General features: G+C 45.8%; 1 protein-coding gene and 1 long non-coding RNA gene across 3 annotated transcripts in view; one reads left to right on the top strand and one right to left on the bottom strand.

Annotated features, from left to right (window-relative positions):
- Nucleotides 1-23,955, bottom strand: part of LOC125428549 (zinc finger protein 420-like) — a 34,790-nt gene extending 10,835 nt beyond the window's left edge. The window contains exons 1-5 of one of the 2 annotated variants that reach the window (XM_048488847.1): nt 23,778-23,955; nt 22,862-22,991; nt 22,525-22,673; nt 20,839-20,968; nt 12,934-14,589 (exon numbers count right to left, since the gene is read on the bottom strand). In XM_048488847.1, coding sequence (XP_048344804.1) covers nt 12,934-14,589; nt 20,839-20,968; nt 22,525-22,673; nt 22,862-22,991; nt 23,778-23,816 — 2,104 coding nt within the window. In that variant the 5' untranslated portion in view covers nt 23,817-23,955. The remainder of the gene's footprint in view (nt 1-12,933; nt 14,590-20,838; nt 20,969-22,524; nt 22,674-22,861; nt 22,992-23,777) is intronic. The other variant, XM_048488845.1, reaches the window with a different exon arrangement.
- Nucleotides 164-9,788, top strand: LOC125428935. Its single transcript, XR_007243904.1, has 2 exons — nt 164-384; nt 9,433-9,788. It is a non-coding gene; the product is annotated as an uncharacterized LOC125428935 (long non-coding RNA).
- Nucleotides 23,956-24,328: the final 373 nt, after the last annotated feature.

Genomic DNA, 24,328 nt, shown 5'->3' with positions numbered 1-24,328 from the left:
GAAGCCACCCTGGAGGGGGGAGGAAAGAAACCTTTTTTTGTCCAAATCTTCCGCGACTGTTAGTCCCCTTTGTTCTCCAGCTGGGAACTACACTTCCCAGGTGCCCTTGCGAGCCCAAGGGGCCGCAGTGTCTTTTAGAGGGGGGCATAAAACTCATGAGCGCTTCTTTCATGGAGGCATTTCTGAAGGAGCTCTATGTGCTGGGGAGAAACATGCTTGAATTGCGTGAATGACCAAGGAGGAGTTGCCTTTATCAAGCAGATGAGGAAGGAAGGAAAGATACGTTTCCACTTCCAGATCCAGGCTTCTCTCTATTAAACTCTGCTTCTGTCCTATGAGCATGTCTGGGGATTATTGTGTTTGCAGCAACTAAGAGACATTACAGTCAGTCTTCTGTGAGCAACCTGACAATAATCAGCAGAATAATTCAGACTGTGGCACGTCACAGCATACCAGCTTGAGCATCAGAGACAGATATCAAGTAGGTAGGTGAAGAGAAAACAGGAGAGAAAGACAGCTCACTTTAAACCCCTATACCCAATTATAGTTTAGGTCTGTAGCACCAGATGTTACACATCAACCAGTGAAATAATCCTTCCCCTTCCAAAAAAACACTTACTCAGACAGTTGCTCGGAGCATCTCAGAAGAAGGGCAAGAAGAAATTGATATAGATAGGCTGGCCGAAAGACCTAGAGGAAAGAATGTTCTGTCTTTTTGATAGATGCTTAATATATGCAAATGTGTAGTTGAAGATGTTCAGGGCATGGAGATAAACAATATCACCTGGTAAATCACATCCCATTAAGTATTAGTTAAAGGGGGGGGGGGACATTTTTCCCCAGTTGGCAATAGGGAGTGATCTTATGATGCCCTTCCAGGAAATATCCTAGAAATGATATCAGTCCTTCCTAGGAATTGCTGAAAACTCTATGGTAAACACAAAGAATTTCCAGGATTCCTCAAAGGACTGATGTTGGGATAATGGCTTTTTTGTTGTTTATTTTTCTCTTTGAGGATAAGGGATCTCCCTCTGCTACTAGGGGTTTGGCAGCCCTATGCCCATTGACTTCAATGGGTTTAGAAGGGTGTAACTCTCAGGATAAGAAGATAGCAAAAAAATCTCATTATACAGAGCAAAAATTTAAAGAAACTTTTGGAACCAGTTAAGTATTTTTTTCAGATTCAGTCATTGTGATGAGTGCCCAGAAGATGAGTATCCAAATGAGGACAATGATCACTGTTTCCCCAAGATTCCTGACTTATGGAGAAACTTAGGGATCATTTTCCCTTCCTTTGCCCTTATCTTTTCTGAAATGACAGCTTGTAAAGGATTCAATAGTGTTGATGGTGAAGTAACCTTGAGTGCATTCCACAGCCCGGGCGATGGGCCAGCTTCATCGGCGGAGACTTTATCTTTGCGCGGGAGATGAAGACTCCGTTCCCATGGGAAGCAGGAGGGGGGATGGGGTGAATGGTGTTATAACCTGTGCTTCTGGCGGGAAGTGTCATTCCTGCCACTACGTGTACGTGAGCTTTCTAAGATGTCTTAATAAACGGACTTTTACACCCAAAAAGCCTTTTATTTCTGCTTCTATGGAATTCCTTACATTGTGGCAGGAATCCTTAATTCATCTATATTCCTAGTGCAGTGGACCTCTGGTGTCTTGACATGGAGAGGTTGAATGTTACTGCGGAAGGTGCGGTAGCCCCCAAAGAGGGCTCCGACCTTTCCCTTCTGGATCTGGAGGAACCGGCAGGAGAACGGGCCTCGCTGGTGGTTTCTTTCCGCCCTCGTATCAGCACGAAGTCTTCCTTTACTCCGCTGGAACGAGGGACGTGACGGCATCACCATGGGGACTTCCGTGAGCCGTTTGGGGCGCTGTCTATGGATCGAGCGCCTGTGGATCGGATCTCTACCCGTTTCCGTGTGGATTACAAACCTCAGATGCAACCTGCCATGGAGGCGACGGGACTGACCACCTTTCATGCGGAAACCCAGGAATCCATTGAACGATTCCTGGACTCGTATTTTGGTGATGCTCCCAAAGAACCACCGTGGCACAGCACTGGGGCCCGTCTCGGCGGATACTGGGACTAAACCTGGGATTGGGAGGCGTACCCGTCCCGCCTTCCAATCGGACCCCCCTGATCCCGAGCCAGCGGCCCCACCTCCGGTCCCCCGGGCAGCCCCCGGTCCCTACGCTGCCCCCGATGTCTCGCTTCCCGCCGACGAAGAGTCCTAAGAAAGCCTGCACTCCCAGCCGGATCTGTTCCTCTCCCATCGAAGGAGACCTGGGATGAAGAAGTGGGGCGACTGCGAGATGCCCAAGAAGCATGGACCCGTGAACGCCAGCTATGGGAGGAGGAACGGGCACAGTTGCAGCAAGAGCGCGAAAACCTGCAGAGGGACCGGGAACGGCAACGCAAAGAAGTCCAACTCGAGTTGGACCGCGCCAAAGATGCGCTCCAACGACAATATGCTCCAGAATCTGTCGGTCCATGATAAAGTCCTGGAACACTCCAGACTGGATTTACAACGGCAACGCGAAAGCGTTCAGGCTCTGGCGCAGACGCAAAGCGAGCTCACTGAAGCTCTTAAACGGGACGAACTGGCTAAATTGGAACGAGAAAAAGCTGCTCTGCATGCGCGCCAGGATGCATTGACCCGCAAGGAAAGGGAGCTGGCTGCGTTGGAGAGGGAGCTAAGGAGGCAGCAGATCAGGAAGCCCCAAGTTGGAGTTTATGCTGTTACTGACCACGCCGGCGCCAGGGGGGCCACGTACCTGGGTCCTGCCACCCAAACGCCAGCGGCACTGCCAGCGCCACCGATTCGCCCCCCCCGTACAACAGCTGCCTGCCCAACCTGCTCAACCCGCGCAACCACCGCCCAGCAGGCCAAGAGCCGTGGAACGGGCTACTATCGGCCCCCGATACCAGCCCGCTTTTGATGGGACCGCTTCAAACTTCCCTACTTCATTTTGCAACTCAATGCCCACTTGGAAGACTATGATGATTTATACCGGTCTGAGCGCGAAAAAATACGGGACATCGGCTCAGTCCTGGATGGGGCAGCAGCCGATTGGTTCGCGGACTCTTTTGGATTTGCAAGACGAAGACTCTCGCACGGTGCCCGCATGCCTCCAAGCCTTAAGAGCGCGCTTCCAAGATCCAGGCGCCGTAGAACGGCTATCCGCACCATCAAAACTATCCAGCAAGGCAACCGCCCGCTTGCAGAATTTGCCCGTGAATTTCGTCGCGGCGGCTGCCTCGACTTCCTCCTGAGTGGCCTGAACGCATGAAATGCGCAGACTTCTCGGATGCGGTGGACGGCAAGCTGCGGGAGACGGTGTTTTTAATTCGGGTTCCTCGTGCTATTGCAGATTGGAGCCAGTTGGGGTCCCAGGTGGCGCCTCGTTTGGAATATGCTCGTGCCGGAGGCCGCCCACGCCCAAAACCCGCCCCACTGTGCCCACCCGCCAAGCCCAGCCGCCTACCGGGAAACCACCTCTGGAACGCCGTCGCCGACTGGGGTTGTGTCTTTACCAAGCGGAGGGCCAGGTCATCTAGCCGCCAACTGTCCCAAGAAACAAAAACCAACCGCTCCAGCTACGCGCACTCCATCTGCCAAGCCACCACGCAGATCGGGGCCGCCTCCGACGGGCTCATCTAAAGCGGTCATCGGCGACCCAGAGGAGGGGAAGCAGCTGTTTGCCTTTCTTCAGCCCCCATGGACATGGGCCCACCCCTGACGCCGGTGAGTGAAGGCAGCGCTCCCATTACTGTCCAAGCGTTTCTGGCCAACCCCGCTAAACACACTCGCATTATAGCCTCGGCCCTTGTGGATTCTGGCTGCCCCACTGCTTAATGCGCCCCAGGTGGCAGAGGAGCTAGGTCTGGACCAAATTCGCCTGGCTAAGCCCATACCATTCACCCAAATGGACGGCAGCCCCCTCGGGAACGAAGGACCGGCCCAGTTCAAAACACAGTCGGTTCTCCTCCGCTGCGCCGACCGTTGGGAGAAAATTAGTTTTATTTTGGCGCCAGTGGCCAAACACTCCATAGTTTTGGGCATGCCATGGTTATTGTTACATGAACCAAAGTTCATTTGGAAAGAACGGATCTTAGAATTCACTGACCCTCCCTGCGGTGAACACATGAATTGGGGGGAAAACCCAACTTCTCCTGACACACCCCCCTCCCTGGCTTCTTCAGTGATTGCTCCCGATTCTATTGGCATCCCACCTGCATATCATGATCTAGCCAGAGTTTTTCAGGAGCAAGAATGCGATCAGTTGCCACCCCACAGAGACACTGACTGCAAAATCAAGATACAACCAGCGCTTAACTGCCCAAAGGTAGAATCTACCGCATGAGTCCCAATGAGGAGAAGGAACTCCGTGCCTTCTTGGACAAGAACCTCGGGCCGCTGGTTCATACGGCGGGCTACCAAACACACACACGCTGCTCCCGCTTTGTTTGTAAAAGAAAGATGGGTCTTTACGGCTTTGCACAGATTATCGAGGTCTCAACGCGGTCTCTCTGTCCAATAAATATCCTTTGCCTTTGATCAAGGACCTTTAGATGCACTCGGCAAAGGGCGATTTTTACTAAATTGGACTTAAGAGAAGCTTACTACAGGGTCAGAATTGCTGAAGGCTATGAACACTTGATCTGCGTTTAACACAAAGTTTGGACAGTTTGAATACTTGATAATGCCATTCGGGTTATGGGGCCCCCGGGCTTTTATGGCCCTTATCAACGACGTTCTCCATGATTTATTGTACAAGGGAGTTGTGGTATACTTAGATGACGCTTTGATTTACTCACAAACCATAGAAGAGCATGAAACATTGGTTCGAGAGGTATTGAAACGCTTGCTCGACAATTCTCTCTTTGCCAAACTCTCCAAATGCTGTTTTCACCAGACCTCCATTGACTATTTGGGTTACCGGATCCTCGCCCGAGGGCTTGAAAATGGATCCTGCTAAGATTGACGCAGTCCTCCAATGGCCTGCCCCCACCAACCGCAAAGAGCTCCAATCTTTTCTTGGTTTTGCTAATTTCTATCGTGACTTTATACCCCAATTCGCTGAACTGACTCTCCTCTCACAGACCTCTTACGCACTAAGGGTAAAGATCCACTGTCCGCCAAGCCCGGGCCCCTTTCCTGGTCCGAGGAGTGTCAAACAGCCTTTCAACTCTTAAAGTCTGCGTTTACCACCGAACCTATCCTAAAGCACCCTGACCCAGATCTCCCGTTTGTGGTTCACGTGGATGCCTCGGACAAAGCACTTGGCGCAGCCCTGTTGCAGAAAAATAAAGATGGTAGGCTGGTTCCGTGTGCTTATTTGTCTAAGAAATTCTCTGGTGCTGAACTCAACTGGACTGTAGGGGATAAAGAGACTGCGGCCATTAAAGTAGCACTCTCCACTTGGCGCCACTGGCTGGAGGGGGCTAAACACCCCTTTCAGGTTTGGTCGGATCACAAAAACCTGGCAGCTCTTTCCACCCCCCTCAAGATGTCCGCAAAACAACTTCGTTGGGCCGATTTCTTTTCTCGTTTCTCTTTTACAGTCCAGTTTTTCCCCCGGAAAAACCAATAAACTGGCTGACGCCGGGGCTACCGCGCCTACCCGAGGGGTGGAGCTGCCTTACGAGACATTCCACGCGCTGTTCTCTCCCCCCCTCCCAGTTGGGGCTGGCTGTCACCCGATCTCAAACGTCCACTCCTCCTTCACCCCCCCATTCCTAGTCTCGCTCTCCTTTCCTGCGGGAACTCGAGGAGGCGGGCTGCACGAGCCTCCAGCGGAAGAAGGTGACTCCCACTGGCGCTTGGAGAATGGAGTTTGGCGGAGGGGAATGTTGGTAGGTGGCTCCCCCCCTCCGCAAGCAGGTTCTTGAAGCTTGCCACGATGCCCGCTCGGCTGGACATTTTGGCTTTCTGAAAACTCTGCATTTGGCCCGCCGACAGTTCTGGTGGCGCGCAATGCGCAAGGATATTGAGGCATACATTAAGGGCTGCTCGGTTTGTGCAGAAGCCAAAACCATCCCGGGAAAGCCCCATGGACTGTTGAAACCTCTCCCGGTGGCCTCCCGCCCTTGGGAAGTCATCTCCATGGATTTTATTACGGATTTGCCCGAAAGTCATGGGAACACTGTTTTGTGGGTGGTGGTAGACTTATTTTCTAAACAAGCCCATTTTATTCCATGTGCTTCCATCCCTCCGCTCCTAAGTTGGTAACGCACTGTTCATTCAACATGTTTACCGCCTCCATTCCGCCCCCGTTAAGGTGGTCTCCGACCGCTGCCCCCAATTCATTTCCCAAAGTTCTGGAAGGCGTTTTTAGGGTTGTTGGGGGCAGCCTGCCGTCGCCGCCCCCTACCACGTTCAAAGTGACGGCGAGACGGAGAGAACGAACAGAACCCTAGAGCAGTATTTACGTTGTTACACCAACTACCACCAAGACAATTGGTGCGAAGCTTATTCCGCTTAAGGAGTACTTCTATAACAATGCGGTTCATAGCAGTACAAAGAAAACCCCTTTGAAATTGTGTCTGGTCGCCTCCTTCCCGCCAAGTTACCACAACCACCCGCTGCAGCTTTGGACCCTCCAGAGTTTCAACAATGGATTTCATCCCTAGTCGAGGGATGGAAAACGGTCCAGACCGCCTTACAACAAGCTTAGGGCTCCCAAAAGCTGCAAGCGGATAAACACCGCCGGATTTCCGCGTGTGGGCTCTTGGGTGTATTTATCTACAAAAAAATCTTAGAGACGTGCATAAATTTTCCAAACTTGGCAAAAGATTCGTGGGACCTTTTCAGATTACTAAAGTGATTAATGATGTCACTGCCCGCTTAGATTTTGCTCTAACTCTCTTAGTAACATTCATCCTGTCTTCCATTCCAGCTTGCTCAAGGAGGCTCCCGCTTCCGATGCCTGGCACGACCCGCCGGAGAGGCCCCCACCGACTATTATTGATGGTCACAAGCACTACGAAATTGACGCTATCCTGGACTCTCGCTTTAATCGCAAACGCTGCAATATTTAGTCTCTTGGGTGGGATATTCCTCTGGGTATAATCAATGGATTTATTCCGAAAATATTGACGCCCCCACCCTTATTTCTGCTTTCCACCGCGCCTTTCCGCATAAACCTGGGGGGGAGGGGTCTTCTTTAAGGGAGGCAGAGTGTAAAGGATTCAATAGTGTTGATGGTGAAGTAACCTTGAGTGCATTCCACAGCCCGGGCGATGGGCCAGCTTCATCGGCGGAGACTTTATCTTTGCGCGGGAGATGAAGACTCCGTTCCCATGGGAAGCAGGAGGGGGGATGGGGTGAATGGTGTTATAACCTGTGCTTCTGGCGGGAAGTGTCATTCCTGCCACTACGTGTACGTGAGCTTTCTAAGATGTCTTAATAAACGGACTTTTACACCCAAAAAGCCTTTTACTTCTGCTTCTATGGAATTCCTTACACAGCTATTGTTTTAGGAATCTTTCTTACATTTCTGGAAACACCAACTGTCAAGGCTGACAACCAAGATCTCACTTGCATTCTTCTCATCTGCTTTCCTCTCTCCTTCCTGTTCATCGGCCAGCCTAGGAAGGTGACCTGCTTCCTCCGTCAAACTATGTTCAGCATCATTTTCTCCATTGCGATCTCTTCCATGTTGGCCAAAACCATTACGGTCGTGGTGGCCTTTATGGCCACCAAATCAGGGAACACAATGAAGAACTGAGTGGGGAAGAACTAGTATTGCCATTTACTGTTCTGGCCTTCAAGTTGCCATTTGCACGATCTGACTAGCCATCTGTCCTCCCTTCCAAGACTCTGACCCACACTCCCAGCCTGAATAGATCATACTTCAGTGCAACAAAGGGTCTATTGACATGTTTTACACAGCCCTTGAGTACATAGGTTTCCTGACTGCTGTCTGATTCATGGTAGCTTTTCTAGCTAGGAAACTGCCTGGTTCATTCAACTAAGCCAAACCAATCATCTTCAGCATGTTGGTCTGTTGTAGTGCTTGGGTGTCCTCTGTACCAGCCAACCTCAGGACAAAGGAGAAATACATGGTAGCCATGCAGATCTTCTCCATCCTGGCCTTCAGTGCTGGCTTACTGGGTTGCATCTTCCTTCCCAAATGCTACATCATTGTGCTCAGACCTGATCTGAACACAAAGGAGCATCTCATGGTGAAAAAGAAATCAGGTCATTCTGAAGAACAATAATTAGATAACATGACAGCATTCTCTGCCCTCCCTCCAGTCACTTCAACTTTTCAAAATTACCACATACCGTACCATTTCCCCCTCAAGGAATTTTGAATCCTATGTAACATGCTGGTTTCAGCTCCTGGCTTGCATACTAGTTTACCACAGCTGAAGGCACAAATCCACTGATTTAAGTAAGAGCAACGTCCCTTAATATCATTGTGATATAGCTGTTAAGAGAGTTAGGATCTTGGATAAATCCACTATAGAACACACTGGCTGACCTTGGAGACCTGCCTTGGCTGGGTCTTCCTGTCTCCCTCCTGAGAGGGGATTTTTATATCGTCTGGATGCTATATTTTGTACGCTGTGTTTTAAATGGTTTTAATTATTTAATATTTAGAACCCTAGTTATATTGTATTTTGATTTAGATTTATGAGGGTGCTTTATTTGTTAAGTTATGTTGTTTATGCTATACACCGCCCTGAGCCCTGTGGGGGTGGGCGGTATAAAGGTATTATTATTATTATTATTATTATTATTATTATTATTATTATTATTATTAATGTATATATAAACAAGGGGGTTGCAAAATGCATGGGAAAGGGGGAAATCCTGGGCTCTGTTGCTGCCTTTCTCTCTTACCTGGTGGCTTACCCAGACTGCTCCAGGTAGGCATGCCAAGGCCCCTGCTATCAGCCACCTTTCCTTCTCCTTTTCTCTCTCCTGGCAAGAGCTGCTGCCAGGTGGCTCCCAGATAGTGCCCCTACCAACAACCTGAGGTAATTAAAAAAAACCTTTTTAGATTTTTCTGCAGACTTGGGCCCCCTCAGAAATATCTGCTGGGGTCAGTTGGGGGATTCCCAGAAACATCTGTTGGATGACTAGGTAATGCGGTGTATTATTTTAATTATCTCTGTCCTTAATGTCTTCTGACTGAATTGAAACCCAAATCAAGTGACCTAGTAGATTTCTTTTAAGTCCATGGATTCTAGTGCTGTAAAAGCTGCTACTCATGAGGTAGCCTGTGAATATTGTTGCCAGCTATCTGGAGGAAAAACTTTGTTGGCTTAAGTGGATGCTCATCATGATTTAGCTGGTGGCAAGGAATAGTTTGCCGTGTTTCCTATTGCATCTGTCTGCTTTGCCATCTTTGTGGTCTGAATACATGTAGTGTCTGATGATCTATAAAATACTTTTTTGTTAAACCTTCCAGGACCCTCCGATGTTGCCCCACACAGAGTCCCTCAAACAGGTGGTCCCACAACAGGACACATTGGAGGGAACTGACGAAAATGAGGAGCCAGTCGAGCAACTGGCATTCCATGGGAATGTCTAAGCACCAGTAAGTTAAATTGCGGCTGAAAAGTTAACCTGTAACTTCTACCAATCTCCGTTGATTAAAAGATTGCAGAGGAGTTGATTACCAGTTGATTGAAAGATTGCAGAGGAGTCACAGAGAGAAGATTGGAAGCATTGGAGAAGGACGTACATCAAATTAAGGAGCACCTGGGACTTGATTAATGACATTTTTTCAAAGTTTCTCAGTAAATAGTTCAATGTTGTAAAAAAGATCATGTTAAGTTATATATTTTCTTTGCAGATGGGTCATGACAAGAGCAAGGTGCAACTCATTCCCCTCTGTCTATCTTCAAGGTCGTTTCCTTAACATCCCACAAAGTGAGCGCTGTTGTCGGTACTGTCCCAACGCTATGGACTCAATCCCTCATATCCTGCTTTACTGTTCGAGGTATAATGATATTAGAACCGATCTGGGAGCTTTACTACCTCTAGAATTTATGTTTCTCTCAGACAAACTAAAAATGTCTAAGCTATTGAACAGCCCTGATGTAGAAATTTCTGAAGCAGTTGCTACATTTTTAATCCATGTTCTACATGATATATAACAATGATCCTGTTTTTGTACTTGGAATGTATGGTACTTCTGGTTTACGCCTAATAAAGGTTTTTGGATTGGATTGGATTTTTTTCTTAAAATGGAGTTATCTTGTCAAACCATTCCACATTTTTTGTCACAGGCTGGACACAAAAGAGACACGAGGCAAGGTGTAGGGAACACTCACAACTGATACAAAGAAGCTCACCGCTCCGTTGGTGCAGCAAAGGTCACACCAAGTTCCCCAGAACCAGTTCAGCAAAGTCCATACAGGTGTAACACAAGGTTTAACAAAGTCCACAAAGTCAGGTTGAACACAAGGTTCAGCAAGGTCCACAAGGTCAGGTTTACCACAAGGGTCAGAGCAGGGCAGCCAGCAATGTGAGCTGTTGTCGTCTGCAAAAGCATGAAGCAGCAACCATCCCTCTTTATCCAGGTGGGACTAATCGCCAAGCTTCAGGGAGCCAAGTCTGTGAGCACTCACAGCTTGCTTAGGGAGGCGAGTCTGTGAGCACTCAAATCTTGCGAGCAGCCAGTCTAGCTGATCGCCGGCACTCTGCCAGGTCCTGTTGCAGCCGTTGCCGGCTCTGTTCTAGTGGGGTAGGGGAAATAGAAGGACCGCAAGCTGGGGGTGTGTGTGTGTGGAGGTGAGCTCTGGGCCTGTTCTGGGGGTGCTGGCTGAGCTGGCTGAAGGTCATCAGAGGCTGGTGTGGCCGCAGCTAGGTCCTCATCCTCCAATGAGGTACTGCGGCCAGGTGTTGCTGTGTCAAAAGACCGGCATGACAGGCTATCATCCTCACTGTCAGACCCAGCGGGGGAACAGACCCTGACATTTTTTATCTCTGAGAAGGAAAACTATTTCCACCCACACACTAAGCAAGAATTATTAACAAACACCACCCTTCCTTCTTTTCTCCACTACAGTACTTTCAAAATACAAAGAATTCCCCATCTCATATGCAAAATAACATTAGTGTTATTAACAATAACAATATATTAATAACTCCCAGAATCATTGCCCTGTCCCCTCATGTACTCAGTCATTTGAATCTATAAAGCACCGAATCCACAACAGACAAATGAAAAACAAGGGGGAAAGGCACATTTCTTTAATGGGCAGCCGATAATTAATTTATTACTGTGCACTGATGAAGGAAATGGTGGACAGCTGTGGTGCTAGATGAGAAAACGCGCTTAGGAAAATTCAGGAAATGAATTACCCTTATCTTGATTTTTGATAAGGTTAATGGTGTGAAGTAGTTCCTATAGAAGAGTTTCAGGCAGTGTTCCCAATGATCTGTATCCGGGGAATATTTATAGATTTCTGACCAGTAGTGTTGCCATTGGCTTAGTAATATGGGTTTGTTGATATCCTCAGCCATTTAATTATGGTTGGTTTGATTATTTCCATTTCCAACTTCTGTTGGAGTAGAAGTTGGTATAATTTGCTGATCACTTTACGGTTTTCTCCCATAAGTATTTTGTCTAATTCATTATAATTAGGATCAATGCCCCAATTTCCTTCAACATAGGTCCAGCTGTTTTGTAATTGCAGATAAGTGAACCACTGACACTTATGTCCTTGAATGGTGGTCAAACTTCTGGGTTTTATTGTTAATCTATCTCCCGTTTTGTATGTCCAATCGTTATATGTTAGCCAATTTCTCTTGTCGTTCCTATCTCTAATCTGGAGGGCCCTCATCCTTGACAACCAATGTGGTATTTTTGTAGACAATTCTTCTATATCTAGTCCAGATCTTAAGGAGACCATTCTTCACTGTGTGCGCTTTGAAGGCTCTATCCCCTGGTTCTTCCTCTTTGTGTGTCGGCCATAGATAATTATGCCAGCCCATTCTATTACTGAAGCTTTCAATATTTAATAGATTATAATCCTGTAAACTAATCCAGCATCTTACCCAGGATAGCGTAGCTGTGTCATGGTAGAGAGAGAGATCTGGCAGACCGTATCCTCCTCTATTTTTGTGCTCTATCAGGTATTTGAATTTTACTCTGGGTTTCTTCTCCCTCCCCCCGCCCGAAATTTGCTGATTTGGGGTGCTGGGGGTTTCCAGGCTATATGGCCGTGTTCTAACAGCATTCTCTCCTGATGTTTCGCCTGCATCTGTGGCTGGCATCTTCAGAGGATCTGAATGCCAGCCACAGATGCAGGTGAAACATCAGGAGAGAATGCTGCTAGAACACGGCCATACAGCCCGGAAACCACACAGCACCCCAGTGATTCTGACTGTGAAAGCCTTCGACAATATATTTGCTGATTTCTTTCTCCCAGTCTTGGAATATTGCTTTTTTTGTTATTAAAGGGAGATTTTGAAACAAGAAAATCCATTTCAGAAGGATAGACATTTTGATAATGGATATTTTCCCATACAATGAACAGTTCAGTTTCTCCCACTTATTTAACTTTTCTTATTTCTTGCCATGTTTCATCATAGTTGTTTTTTATTAAATTCTTATTACTGTTCTCAAGCTCTATACCTAAATACTTTTATTTTGACTACCTTAAATTTAGTACGTTCTTCCAGTTGTTTTATCACCTCTTTGTTCATACTGCTCATTAATATTTTAGTTTTTGCATTATTTATTTTTAAACCGGCTTTCTGTCCATAGTCAGTAATTACTTCCAGTAAATAATTTATTTTTTGTATTGGGTCTTCCAGAAAGCAGCCAATATCATCAGCATAAGCTTTTAATTTATACTTGACTCCTTTATATTTTATTCCTTCTACAGATGTATCTTTTAATATATTCTGTAATAGGGGTTCCAGTGATATGATAAATAGTAGAGGGGAGAGGGGGCACCTGTGTGAACCTTTTGATGTTTAGTTAGGGAGCTATTTGTAGAGAAGCTCTTTCCACATTCCAAGCATTTGTATGGCTTCTCCCCTGTGTGAACCTTTTCATGTCCAGTTAGGTTGCTATTCGTAGAGAAGCTCTTTCCACATTCCAAGCATTTAAATGGCTTCTCCCCTGTGTGAATCCTCTGATGTTCAGTTAGGCGGGTAGTCTGAGAGAATTTCTTTCCACACTCGAAGCATTCATAAGGTTTCTCCCCTGTGTGACCAATTTGATGCCTTCTTAGGTTGCTGTTCTTAGAAAATCTCCTTCCACACTCCAGGCATTTATATGGCTTTTCCCCTGTGTGAACCCTTTGATGTATACTTAGGCTGCTTTTCACAGAGAATACCTTCCCACACAGCAAGCATTTATATGGCTTCTCCCCTGTGTGAACCTTTTGATGTCCAGTTAGGTTGCTATTCGTAGAGAAGCTCTTTCCACATTCCAAGCATTTAAATGGCTTCTCCCCTGTGTGAATCCTCTGATGTTCAGTTAGGTGGGTAATCCAAAAGAATTTCTTTCCGCACTCAAAGCATTTATATGGTTTCTCCCTTGTGTGAACCTTTTCATGTACAATTAGGTTGGTATTCATAGAGAAGCTCTTTCCACACTCCAAGCATTTATAAGGTTTCTCCCCTGTGTGACACCTTTGATGCCTTCTTAGGTTGCTGTTCTTAGAAAATCTCCTTCCACACTCCAAGCATTTATATGGCTTTTCTCCTGTGTGAACCCTTTGATGTATACTTAGGCTGCTTTTCACAGAAAATATCTTCCCACACTGCAAGCATTTATATGGCTTCTCCCCTGTGTGAACCCTGTGGTGCATACTTAGGGTGCACTTTTCTGAAAACCTCTTTTCACACACTAAGCATTCATATGGTTTCTCCCTTGTGTGAACCTTTTGATGCCTTCTTAGGCTGCTGTTGACAGAAAATCTCTTTCCACAATCCAAGCATTTATATGGCTTCTCCCCTGTGTGAATCTTTCGATGTCTAGTTAGGTTGTTATTCGCAGAGAAGCACTTTCCACACTCCAAGCATTTATATGGCTTTTCCCTTGTGTGAACACTTTGATGTATATTTAGGGTGCTCTTCTGAGAGAATCTCTTCCCACACTTGAAGCATTTATATGGCTTCTCCACTGTATGAACCGTGTGATGTCTAGATAGTTTGCTATTTGAGTAGAAGCTCTTTCCACACTGCAAGCATTTATATGGCTTTTCCCCTGTGTGAACCCTTTGATGTATACTTAGGGTGCCTTTCACAGAGAATATCTTCCCACACTGCAAGCATTTATATGGCTTCTCCCCTTTGTGAACCCTTTGATGCATACTTAGGTTGTACTTTACTGAAAACCTCTTTTCACACACTAAGCATTTATATGGTTTCTCCCTTGTGTGAACCCTTTGATGCCTTCTTAGGCTGCTGCTGACAGAAAATCTCTTTCCACAAGCCAAGCATTTATACGGCTTCTCCCCTGTGTGAACCTTTTGATGTATACTTCTTCCATGCTGCCTCTTTAGCACCACTTCATCCCCAGATTTTGCTTCTCCTTCAAGATCTCTTTCCACAATCCTTATTTCTGGATCCTTCTCACCCACCATCTCTTTGATATCTCCAACTGCAGAAAAGAGACAGAAATCAAAGTAGAATGAAAATAAAACAACTATCAGGTACAGTTGCTATTAAATGGTATTTTCAACAATGAGAATTGTGTGCAAGGGAAAAAAACCCTTAGTAATATATAATAAAGGGAGTGACCCTCTTCCCCAAGGAAAACACATAAGCTCAGAAGGACAGGCAAAATTGTAACAAATGAAATACTTGTCTTCATATGAAAATAAATAAGCTGTTCTACATCGGAAACTTTATGTACTAATGCTGATATTCTAGGCCATAGTAGACTCGGGGGTAACCAGAAGTGCCAACGTTGCAGAGGGGCTACTGGTTTGGAGAAATTCCCTTGTGTCTCTTCTGTTTTGCTTTTCTGTGCAGAAGAATAAAGCCATCTGTTTTTCCACTGCTTAGTGAGAATATTGGTGGACTTGGTGAAAAAATCTGACATATACACACTGACACAGAAAACACACTGAAGGATTAAACACTCCCTGAAAAATAAAAACAGCAACTGCAGCTTGAAGAAACAGAAGTCCCAGATGACTGTTGCTAGGCCATCAGAATCTATTGCCAGTTTAAGTCTTGGTCATTAAAAGACGGGGGGGGGGGGGGGGGGGGGGTTCCTCTGGGTTTCTCTTGGTCTTTGAGGGAGAGCTTTTTTGTCCTTCAGGGAGGACTGATTACAACAGGGCTTGGCAGCAAAAACCAGGCAGTATGCTACTATGCCACTTGCCTGACTTACCTAGGCCAAGCTGGTTGCTACTGGCTACTTTTCAACAGCAGCCATACCACAAAAGCCAGGGTGGCAGAGTGATTTCAGATTCAGATTAGCACCTGGGAGACTCAAGTTGAAATCCCTTCTCTGCCATGGAAGTTCACTCGGTGACTTTGGCCCAGTCTCACTATGATGAAAAGAAGAGAGTAATGGTGCCTTTCTTTGCTGGCTTCCCTGAAAGGATGTGGAAAATCCTGCCACAGGGGACATCTGAGAACAGCAGTCCTCAATGTGGTGTCTTTGGGAACCATGACCAACGCCTTTTCTGGCACCTACCAAGTACTATGAAGCACCTGTGAAATACCATGAAAATAGTTGGTCTCATCCAAGTAACAGCCACTGTCTTTTTCAAAAAAGGATTAACTTTGCCAAGATGGTCCAATGTAGAATGGGAATGAATGGGTTATTGTAATGGAAAGGCTGGATTCTGTGCTACTACACACTCTAGCTTAGGGGTGGCCAACCTATGGTGCTCCAGATGTTCATGGACTACAGTTCCCATTAGACCCCTGCCAGCATGGACAATTGACCATGCTGGCAGGGGCTGATGGGAATTGTAATCCATGAACATCTGGAGTACCATAGGTTGGTCACTCCTGCTCTAGCTGATCCAACACACTCTAGGTGGCAGTCTTGAGCCATAGTAAAATTATATGGTTTTTGACAGAAATGCCCAACTTGAACTGAACTCAGACTAGAACCGGCAGCCAATGAGCACAATATTTCCCCAAAACTAGTCCCAACAGCAGTCGGGCTACCACATTCTGGACTGCTGGTAGTTTTCAGCTTATCTTTGATGGCAGCCTCACAAAGAGCCCATGGCAGTAATCTAACCATGAATTACAGAAGCCTGGGTTGGCATGGCCAGATCAGCTGAAGTTGGAATATCAGATACAGGCGCTTCAGGCCACCATGCCAATGTGCTTTTCAATCATCCAAGCAGGGTCCATTAGAACTCCCATATAAAATGTGCATGTATAATGTGTTTTTCAGAGCAGGTTATATATATATTTTATATCTAGATACATATACACACACAACACACACAAATAAATAAATAAACACATGCGCGCACAGAGAGAGAGAATAGTGTAGTATGTTATATTTATCTCTGTTGAAATTCATTTTGTTACATGTGGCCCAGCTATCTAATCTGTCCAGGTGTATGCAAGGGTTGCATTATAGCTCCAAAAAACATCACCAGTCGAAATACTGCCTGTAAGAAACAAAGACTATCTGCTTAGAATGAAAACACCTGGTTCTGTGCTAATGAAAGTCAGATAAGTTAAAACTAGAGGAAAATTCAAGTTAGCTTTTGCTTGGTATTTGGCAGTTTTGTTTAGCAGATGGCCTCAGTATACGGAAAGGTTCGATTTGTTAAGAATTATTGAATAATCTTAAGGATTGCCTTTTCTTGTTTTAACCACTTTTAATAAAAAGCTTTTGGACTTTATTACCACTTGCAACTGGAATGTTTTGTTTACGTTTCACTTCGCTCTTGAAAGAGGAACCCCTGACAGAGATGGTTGTTTTGGGGAAGGCTGGAAAAAAGCTTTCTGGAGGAGTTTACCGGATGCTTGTTATCTGGCTCATAAAGTCATAGGAAAGTCAGAACAAGGGCATAGGCTCATACACCAGGACATTTTGAATTTCGTCCCTGCCCTGATGAGCCACTTTAAACAACTGAGTTGGCAGAGATTTTTTTGATGCAATGGGGCCAGAGAAGACAGTCTTCTTTGCTGCCATTACTGCTCCCTGATAGGCCTACAAATGGGCCCTATGATGGGCTTCATGCGATTCATCCCATATTTCCTGTTAACGTCTCTCTAGCTATCATCCAGCCCACTTCATCTCAGCCAGCTCCTTAGTCCAACAAGGAGATGAGCCCTCGCAGAGTGCAGAAGAGGACATCATGGAGAAACTCAAGTTAGAACTCCAGTCAGCCCATCCTTCCATGGAGGTAGGAGGGCCTCCCATACAAACGTTATTGCTGATGAAATCATCTGGGAGGGTGACAAGCAGAGCAAGATGATTGGGGTCTAGCTTAAATTAATGGAGGAGTATGTCTGTCTGTCTTTTGGTGGGAGGAATACCTCATCAGAAAACAAACACTTGAGAACTGGCCAACAATGGTAAAAGGACTCGCATCGTTTCTGTTCCCTAGATTACCTCCTCAACATCCATGTGGGGTTTGCAGTGAAAGCAAAGGTTTAGTTGAGAGGCTGGAAGACAGCACACAGGGGGGGGGGGTGGCAAGTGTTCCCAAAGTGTGTGTTCCTGAGCTGTCACAACCGCTGCGGCATAAGGGTTAGAGTGCCTGACTAGCATCCAAGAGGCCTGCTTGTCAATATTCATTATTTATTATTTTATTTATCCAGAACACTACCACAGAAGCTTCCTCATTGACTATGGGGCACCCTTTCAGCCCGATCAATCTCACAGGGCTGTTGAGAGGATAAAGTACACAAGACAACAAGTTGCTTTGGATCCCCGTGAGGGAGGAATACAGGGCAAGGTTTCCTATTGCCATGGCCTGCCTGCTCCAAAGCACCTTGGTGAAACTGGTAAACAACAGCCAAACTAACACTTAATCCCAGGAAGATTTTTAACATATGCCTGTCTAATTCTGAGGGCACAAAATATGAACTTTACTGCAGACAAGTTAACATGCCTATCATTAACAGCCAAGACATATAACAGGTAAAAATCATGTGAACTGTAAGGGAGCCTACCCAATAAAGGCAATATTTATTTTCCTCCTACAATACATTTTCCTCCTACAATGAATACAAAAAATGGCTAAATATAAAATAAGGTAAAGTCTTCATCACCGCTCTACTAAGGTGCAGAGTCTCTGCGGGAAACCTATACATTTGCAGGGACCGGATAGTTCTCTAAACAGTGAAGCATTTACCCAAGAAAAAAGGCTGACAAAAATTAGGACTGTTAGAAAAGTAAAATAATTCAGTAAAACAGGAAAAAAAGGGCAGAGAAGCCACACTCCTGCCCACAAAAGGGGGAAAATGTCTCCTCACATCTAAATTGATAAACTCCTGATCCAATTTCCTCAAAGCTTCCTAACATTCAGAATATCAGGGGAAGAGATGAACAAATTAAACCCTAAGCCCAGCAACCCAACACCAGAAGCATAGCTAGGGAAAATGGAGCCCGGTGTAAAATCTGATTTTTGCGCCCCTAACCCCAACCCCCCCAACGCCGTGTTCATTTGTGTTTTTGTATTTTTTTAGTGTTTTCTGTTTTTGGCCTGCAGGGGGTGCAGTTTTTAGGCTAGCAGCACCAAAAGTTCAGGGTATCTTTAGGAGACCCCCCCTAATGATACCACCCAGGTTTGGTGAAATTTGGTTCAGGGAGTCCAAATTATGGACCCACAAAGCTATAGCTCCATCTCCTATTAGCTCCCATTGGAAACAATGGGGGATGGGGCACCCCCTTTGGGAGTTCATAACTTCGGGCCACCTCAACCAAACCTCATCAAACCTGGGTAGTATCATCAGGAGAGTCCCCCAAAAGATCCCTGAAATTTTGCTGCTGCTAGCAAAAAAACTGCACTCTCTGCAGGCAAAAAACGTAAAAACACTAAAAAATACAAAGCCCACAAACTTGATTTTTGCAAGCCCACCCCCAGCCACGTGCCCAGTGCAACGCGCACCCCCTGGCCCCCTTGTAGCTTCGCCTCTGCCCAACACGCCTAAACCCAACAATCAAGCTGAGTTTACCTTAAGAACTCTGCTAGAAACTCACAAACAAAAACGTTTACTTTTTATTGCAATTACCCAAGCCACAAGAGAAATTTGACTTTAACCTGTTTCCAGCAATTAATTAGAATCCGACATGCATTTAGGAACTCACAGACAAGTACTCAAGAATGAAACCCGCAAAGCCACCAGCCTAACTCGGACTGTTGATATCCAAATAGGCCATGGCCCCAAAGGGGACGGGTGAACCAAAGAATATAATAAACATACCACACCGTATCTAATAGCTTTAGGTCACCCAGGCAGAGGCGTACCGAGGGGAAATGGCGCCCAGAGTCATCTGTTCTCAGGGAGCCCCACCCCATCTCGGCAGCTGGCTCAAAGCCGGCAGCTGGCAGTCCCTTCTGCCCCCCCCTCTGGGGAGGACAAAAGCAACTTGAAGACTCCCTGATGGGGTCTTTGCTTTTATAAGCTAGGGAGTGGGGCCATGCCTCTGAGACCCACAAGAATTTAGCGCAGCATTTTTTGAAGATCACAGGCCCAAGAAAGGAGGAAGAATTGATCCAATGGCCAGGATTCTACATCTTTGAAGATCTTCAACGATGCCCCAATATGAACACTTAAATCTCCACCCAAGATTATTGGAGTATCAATGGTGTCATCACTCTGCCATTTGCAATAGAAGCAACTGCTGTCTGCTTGTGGTAATACAGAGCAGACCTGTATTAAATAAATGGCTACTAGCCATGGTGACTGAAGGGAATCTCCATCTTCAGAGGCAGACCAGCCTGTACACTCCAACACACACCAGCTGGGTGACCTTGGAATAGTCACGGTTCTTCTGAGCTCTCTCAGCCCTACCTACCTCTCAGGGTGTCTGTTGTGAGGGGGGAAGGGAAAGGAGTTTGTAAGCCCCTTTGAGTCTCCTTGCAGGAGAGAAAGGGGGGATATAAATCCAACTCTTATTCTTCTACTACTAGTAGTCTTACAGGTCTCCTCTTATGTTTTTTTAAAAGAGAAACAGCAGAATGTGGATCAATTTCACGCACACTTAAGCTGAGTACGTGGAAGCCGTGCTCTGTTTTTACCTCATGAAAGCCCAGCTTCTCTTCCCTTGCAAGCCATCTTCTTATTTCCTCATCAGTCTAGATACCAGACGGCTCACAGAAGACTCCAATTTTTCCCTTACCAAGATGTTGACTAGAAATTTCACTCAGGCCCAGCACATTCCACACCAAGCAGTGGTGCCTCCAGAGGGCCCCAAGCAGGGCCTTTCTTGGACCTGCAGCCAAAGATCCTTCTGTCAAAACACCCTTTCAATGGCCATGATTTGAACCAAAGACTTTCCACAGGCAAAACTGGAAGTCGGCCTCTAAGTAAAGGCTCCTTCTCTCCTCTGGTCTAATGAAGAAGGCCATTTCTCATCCCTCCCGCACACAAGGACACTGGAAGGACCACTCCTTGTCGATATAGAAAGGCTGAAAGCAGGGGCCTCCAACAGATTTGGAAGCACGAGTCTCATGGGAGATCATCCATCCCTCCCAATCAGAGAGAGCAGCTGAAGCAACTTTCATGGTTTCCATCTCTCCCAATCAGAGATCTCCCCAATCAACAGATTTCACTTAACAATCAGAAAGATTGTTTCCTAGAGGGAAGCTTCCTAGAGGGGGAGATTTGTTCCATCTTTCGTGTCAAATGAAAGTGTGCTTAAGGCAGTTCCCCTTCTCTTCCATGATTGTGATAAAAGAGAAAAGATCCTTACCAAGAGAGGCCACAGTCTCGTAATGTGTCTCCATAACTTCCCAGTAGAGTTTTCTTTGGCCTGGATCCAGCAGAGCCCATTCCTCTTCTGTGAAAAACACGACTACCTCTTCAAAGAACTGTGGAAATCCCTGAAAGAGGAAAAGATAACCTAGTTGAATGCCCCCCGAGCATTCAACAAAAAAAAGAAGAATCCCTTCAGTCAGTCACTTGATTACATCAAGTAATACATCAAAGCAATGGTATGTCAAACTGTGATACTTATTTTAAGCCCATGACAGATATAAAATTGATAAGAACAGGTACTACACTTGATCTTGGCCGACGAGAATTACGAAGTGCTTCTGTAAAAAAAAATGAACATGCACTATCGTCGATAGGGCTAAGGAAACTCTCATAATCCAGCCAGGAAGAATCTGATTGGGAAACTATGACCTAATTCAGAATATCGGGGGTTGCTTAAGGGGTTCAGGCTAGTGATCATGGATCTTTCTTCTGCCTTTTCATCCTCACACAGCAACCCTGTGAGGTGGGTTAGATGACGAGAGAATGAATGGTCCAAGACCATTGAGTAAATCTTGAAGTAGAACCTACTTCAAAGAGTAACCACTTGTCTTTTGTGCCAAGGCTATTGTGCCTTTAAATCTGCATGATGGGTAGCATTTCAACAGATGAAGACTTCCCCATGAATGCATCTCCTGCCAAGAAAAACTGCACTGCTCATTGGGGGGGGGGGGGATCATATTATTGTCTAAGAAACACAGACTCCAAAAATTGCACAGAACTGGGCTTTTCTTAATCAAATTCACTGAAAACAAGAATATGAAAATAATCCTAATCGACAGAACCAGAATCAGATACTGTCTTCCACATTCCATCCCAGAATTACATGGAAAAAGTTATCTACTTAGAATATTTGTCTCCAGAGCTGTTCTACGTTATTTTAAAGCTGGCATAGTTAAGGCTAAGGTGTTTATTTTTTCTCTTTTAACATGGTTAAGGCTAAGGTGTTTGTTTTTGTATTTTTTGTAACAAATGCAAGGCCTATCCACTCCCAGCTGTGATCCTTGGGCGTTCACAGGAGAGAGATGCAGGCTGCAGAATCCCTCAGCACAAACCTCCTGCCCCAGCAACGTTTCCAAATACTTACACACCGTGGACTGACTCCCTTTGAACTACAAGTAAACTACTGCATCATGTCGGTGGCTTCAATTTCAGGGTGTCTGGGGGATTTGCAATACCAGAAAAAAGCGAACTGAATCAATCTGGTATGGGCTGGATTACCGAGAACATCCTTCTGCTAGCCCGCAATTAAAGGTTGACTCCCTAGAAGGCAGGAAGGTGGAAGTAGCACACACAGAAAGGAGCAAAATATGATCTTTTGGAGGGGCGGTTAAAGCATTGGGAGCCAACTAGGAGCAGAACATGAACCCTGCTGGAAGGCACCAGTGGGTCATCTAGCCATGCAGAATTAATTAAATACACACTGGTTGCATAAAATACAGTCAAGTGTGTGGGAACCAAGTGCTCCCCACCACTTCTGCAGAGATCTCCCCTGGGAAGGGATTCTCTTGGTGCTCCCTCCAGCCAATGCTTTCCTGCCTCTCCACCTGTTTATCTCTCTTAAATTTGCACATCTCCCCTCCCCTCTCTTTGCACAAGGTCTGCTTATGAATGAAAGACTCACCTTTTCTGCAGACAAGAAAACCTCCCTGATGAATTCCAAGTTCCTCAAATTTCCTTTTCTTTCTCCAGCAGCAACCACTCTGTTAACACCTAGAAAAGACAGGGTGGACCACTCTGGGGCTCCCAAGTTCTGCTGGGAATTGTGAATCCCTGCAACAAAGAGAACCAAGTAAAATAACAAAGCCAAAGTAGTTGAGAAGGTTTCTTTGCTCTTCTAGTGCTGTGTAGGGCGGTTTTCTATGATGGCCCACTGAATGAGACAGCACAAGAGGACCAAAGGAAAATGCCACCTACTCTCTTCTCTTCCATGCTCATGATAAAAGGGGAAAGATCCTTACCAAGAGAGGCTACAGTCTCGTAGTTTTCCTGCATCACCTCCCAGTAGAGTCTTCTTTGGCTGGGATCCAGCAGGGTCCATTCCTCCACCCTGAAGGACACGGCTACTTCCTTAAAGGACACTGGAGATCTCTGAAATTAGAAAATAGTGCCCAGTTCTTCATCTAGTCCTGCTTTTAGCATTCACAAAAGAAGGAAAAATCCCATCATATCAGCCATCTCTGGCAGCGCCTGCTGGTTCCATCTTTCAGCGCTGCCAGCCTCTCCTGGCCTTTTAGATTGGGTGTCTCCAATCATGAGCTGTACTGCTGTGATGGAGTTATTTGCTGCATTTGGATTTTAACTTTATGTATTGTTTTAGATGGTTTATGTATTTATTGGATCAATTAGACCATTATGTGATTGTTTGGGGTTTTCGCGAGCCGCCTAGAGCCCTTCAGGGATGAGGCGGCCTATAAAATCGAATAAAACAAACAAACAAACAAACAAATAATATAGACACAGAAAACTGCACACAAATGGGCCTCTCTTGGTCAAAATTACTTAGCTGGGATTTGAAACAGTTGAAGAGAAAGACAGCCACAAACACGTAGCATAAGAATTCTTAACTTCACATGAATAGTTGATTTTCATCCGTAAAAAGGGGGAGGATTATTTCCATCATCAGCAATTAAAAATACTCAATGAAATGTATCTAAGACAGGTATGACCCCACAGAGTCGTTCCCCCCCACCCCCTCAGCAGCTCTTTTCTCCAGGGAATCTGATCGGGATCGTCTGGGGATTAGTTCCAACAGATCTCCAGTTGCCACCTGGAAGTTGGCAAGGCCACCCCAGGCAGTTCTTTCCCTCCCGGCCTCTCACTCCATCCACGTGCATTTCCCTTCCCCGGGATCTCGTTTGGAAATCTAAAACTCACCTTTCCTGCAGACATGCAAAAGCCAGATCTCTCCTCCATCCAAGGAAAAGGGCGAAGAGGCCAATGTCCCTGAATCTCCGAGTTTCCCAAATGTCTCCCTCCGTCCCTCCCTCGCTTGCATTCTTTGTTTGAAAACACTCGTTTTCCTGCATCACAAAGGCGATCTCGACCACGCTGATTGTTTCCCACCTGGGGGAAGTACCTTCCCAGCTGCCCCTGCGAGCCAAAAGGGCTCCATCGGGCATTAGAATCTTTATTGGCCAAGTGTGATTGGACACACAAGGAATTTGTCTCCGGTGCATATGCTCTCAGTGTACATAAAAGAAAAATACATTTGTCAAGAATCATAAGGTACAGCACTTAATGATTGTCATATAGGTCTAGTAAGCAATCAGGAAACAATCAGTAGTAATGAAAACATAAAATGTAAAATCATAAAATAAAATAAAATAAAATGTCAGCACAGGCTATAGTCATACAGTCATAAGTGGGAGGAGATGGGTAATAGGAATGATGAAAAAAGTAGTGCAGTAATTATATAATAAGTATAT

This window comes from Sphaerodactylus townsendi, linkage group LG03 (assembly GCF_021028975.2).
Source record: "Sphaerodactylus townsendi isolate TG3544 linkage group LG03, MPM_Stown_v2.3, whole genome shotgun sequence".
NCBI lineage: Eukaryota > Metazoa > Chordata > Lepidosauria > Squamata > Sphaerodactylidae > Sphaerodactylus > Sphaerodactylus townsendi.
Note: the sequence above shows the minus strand (reverse complement) of the source record. Positions and strands in the feature narration are given on the sequence as shown.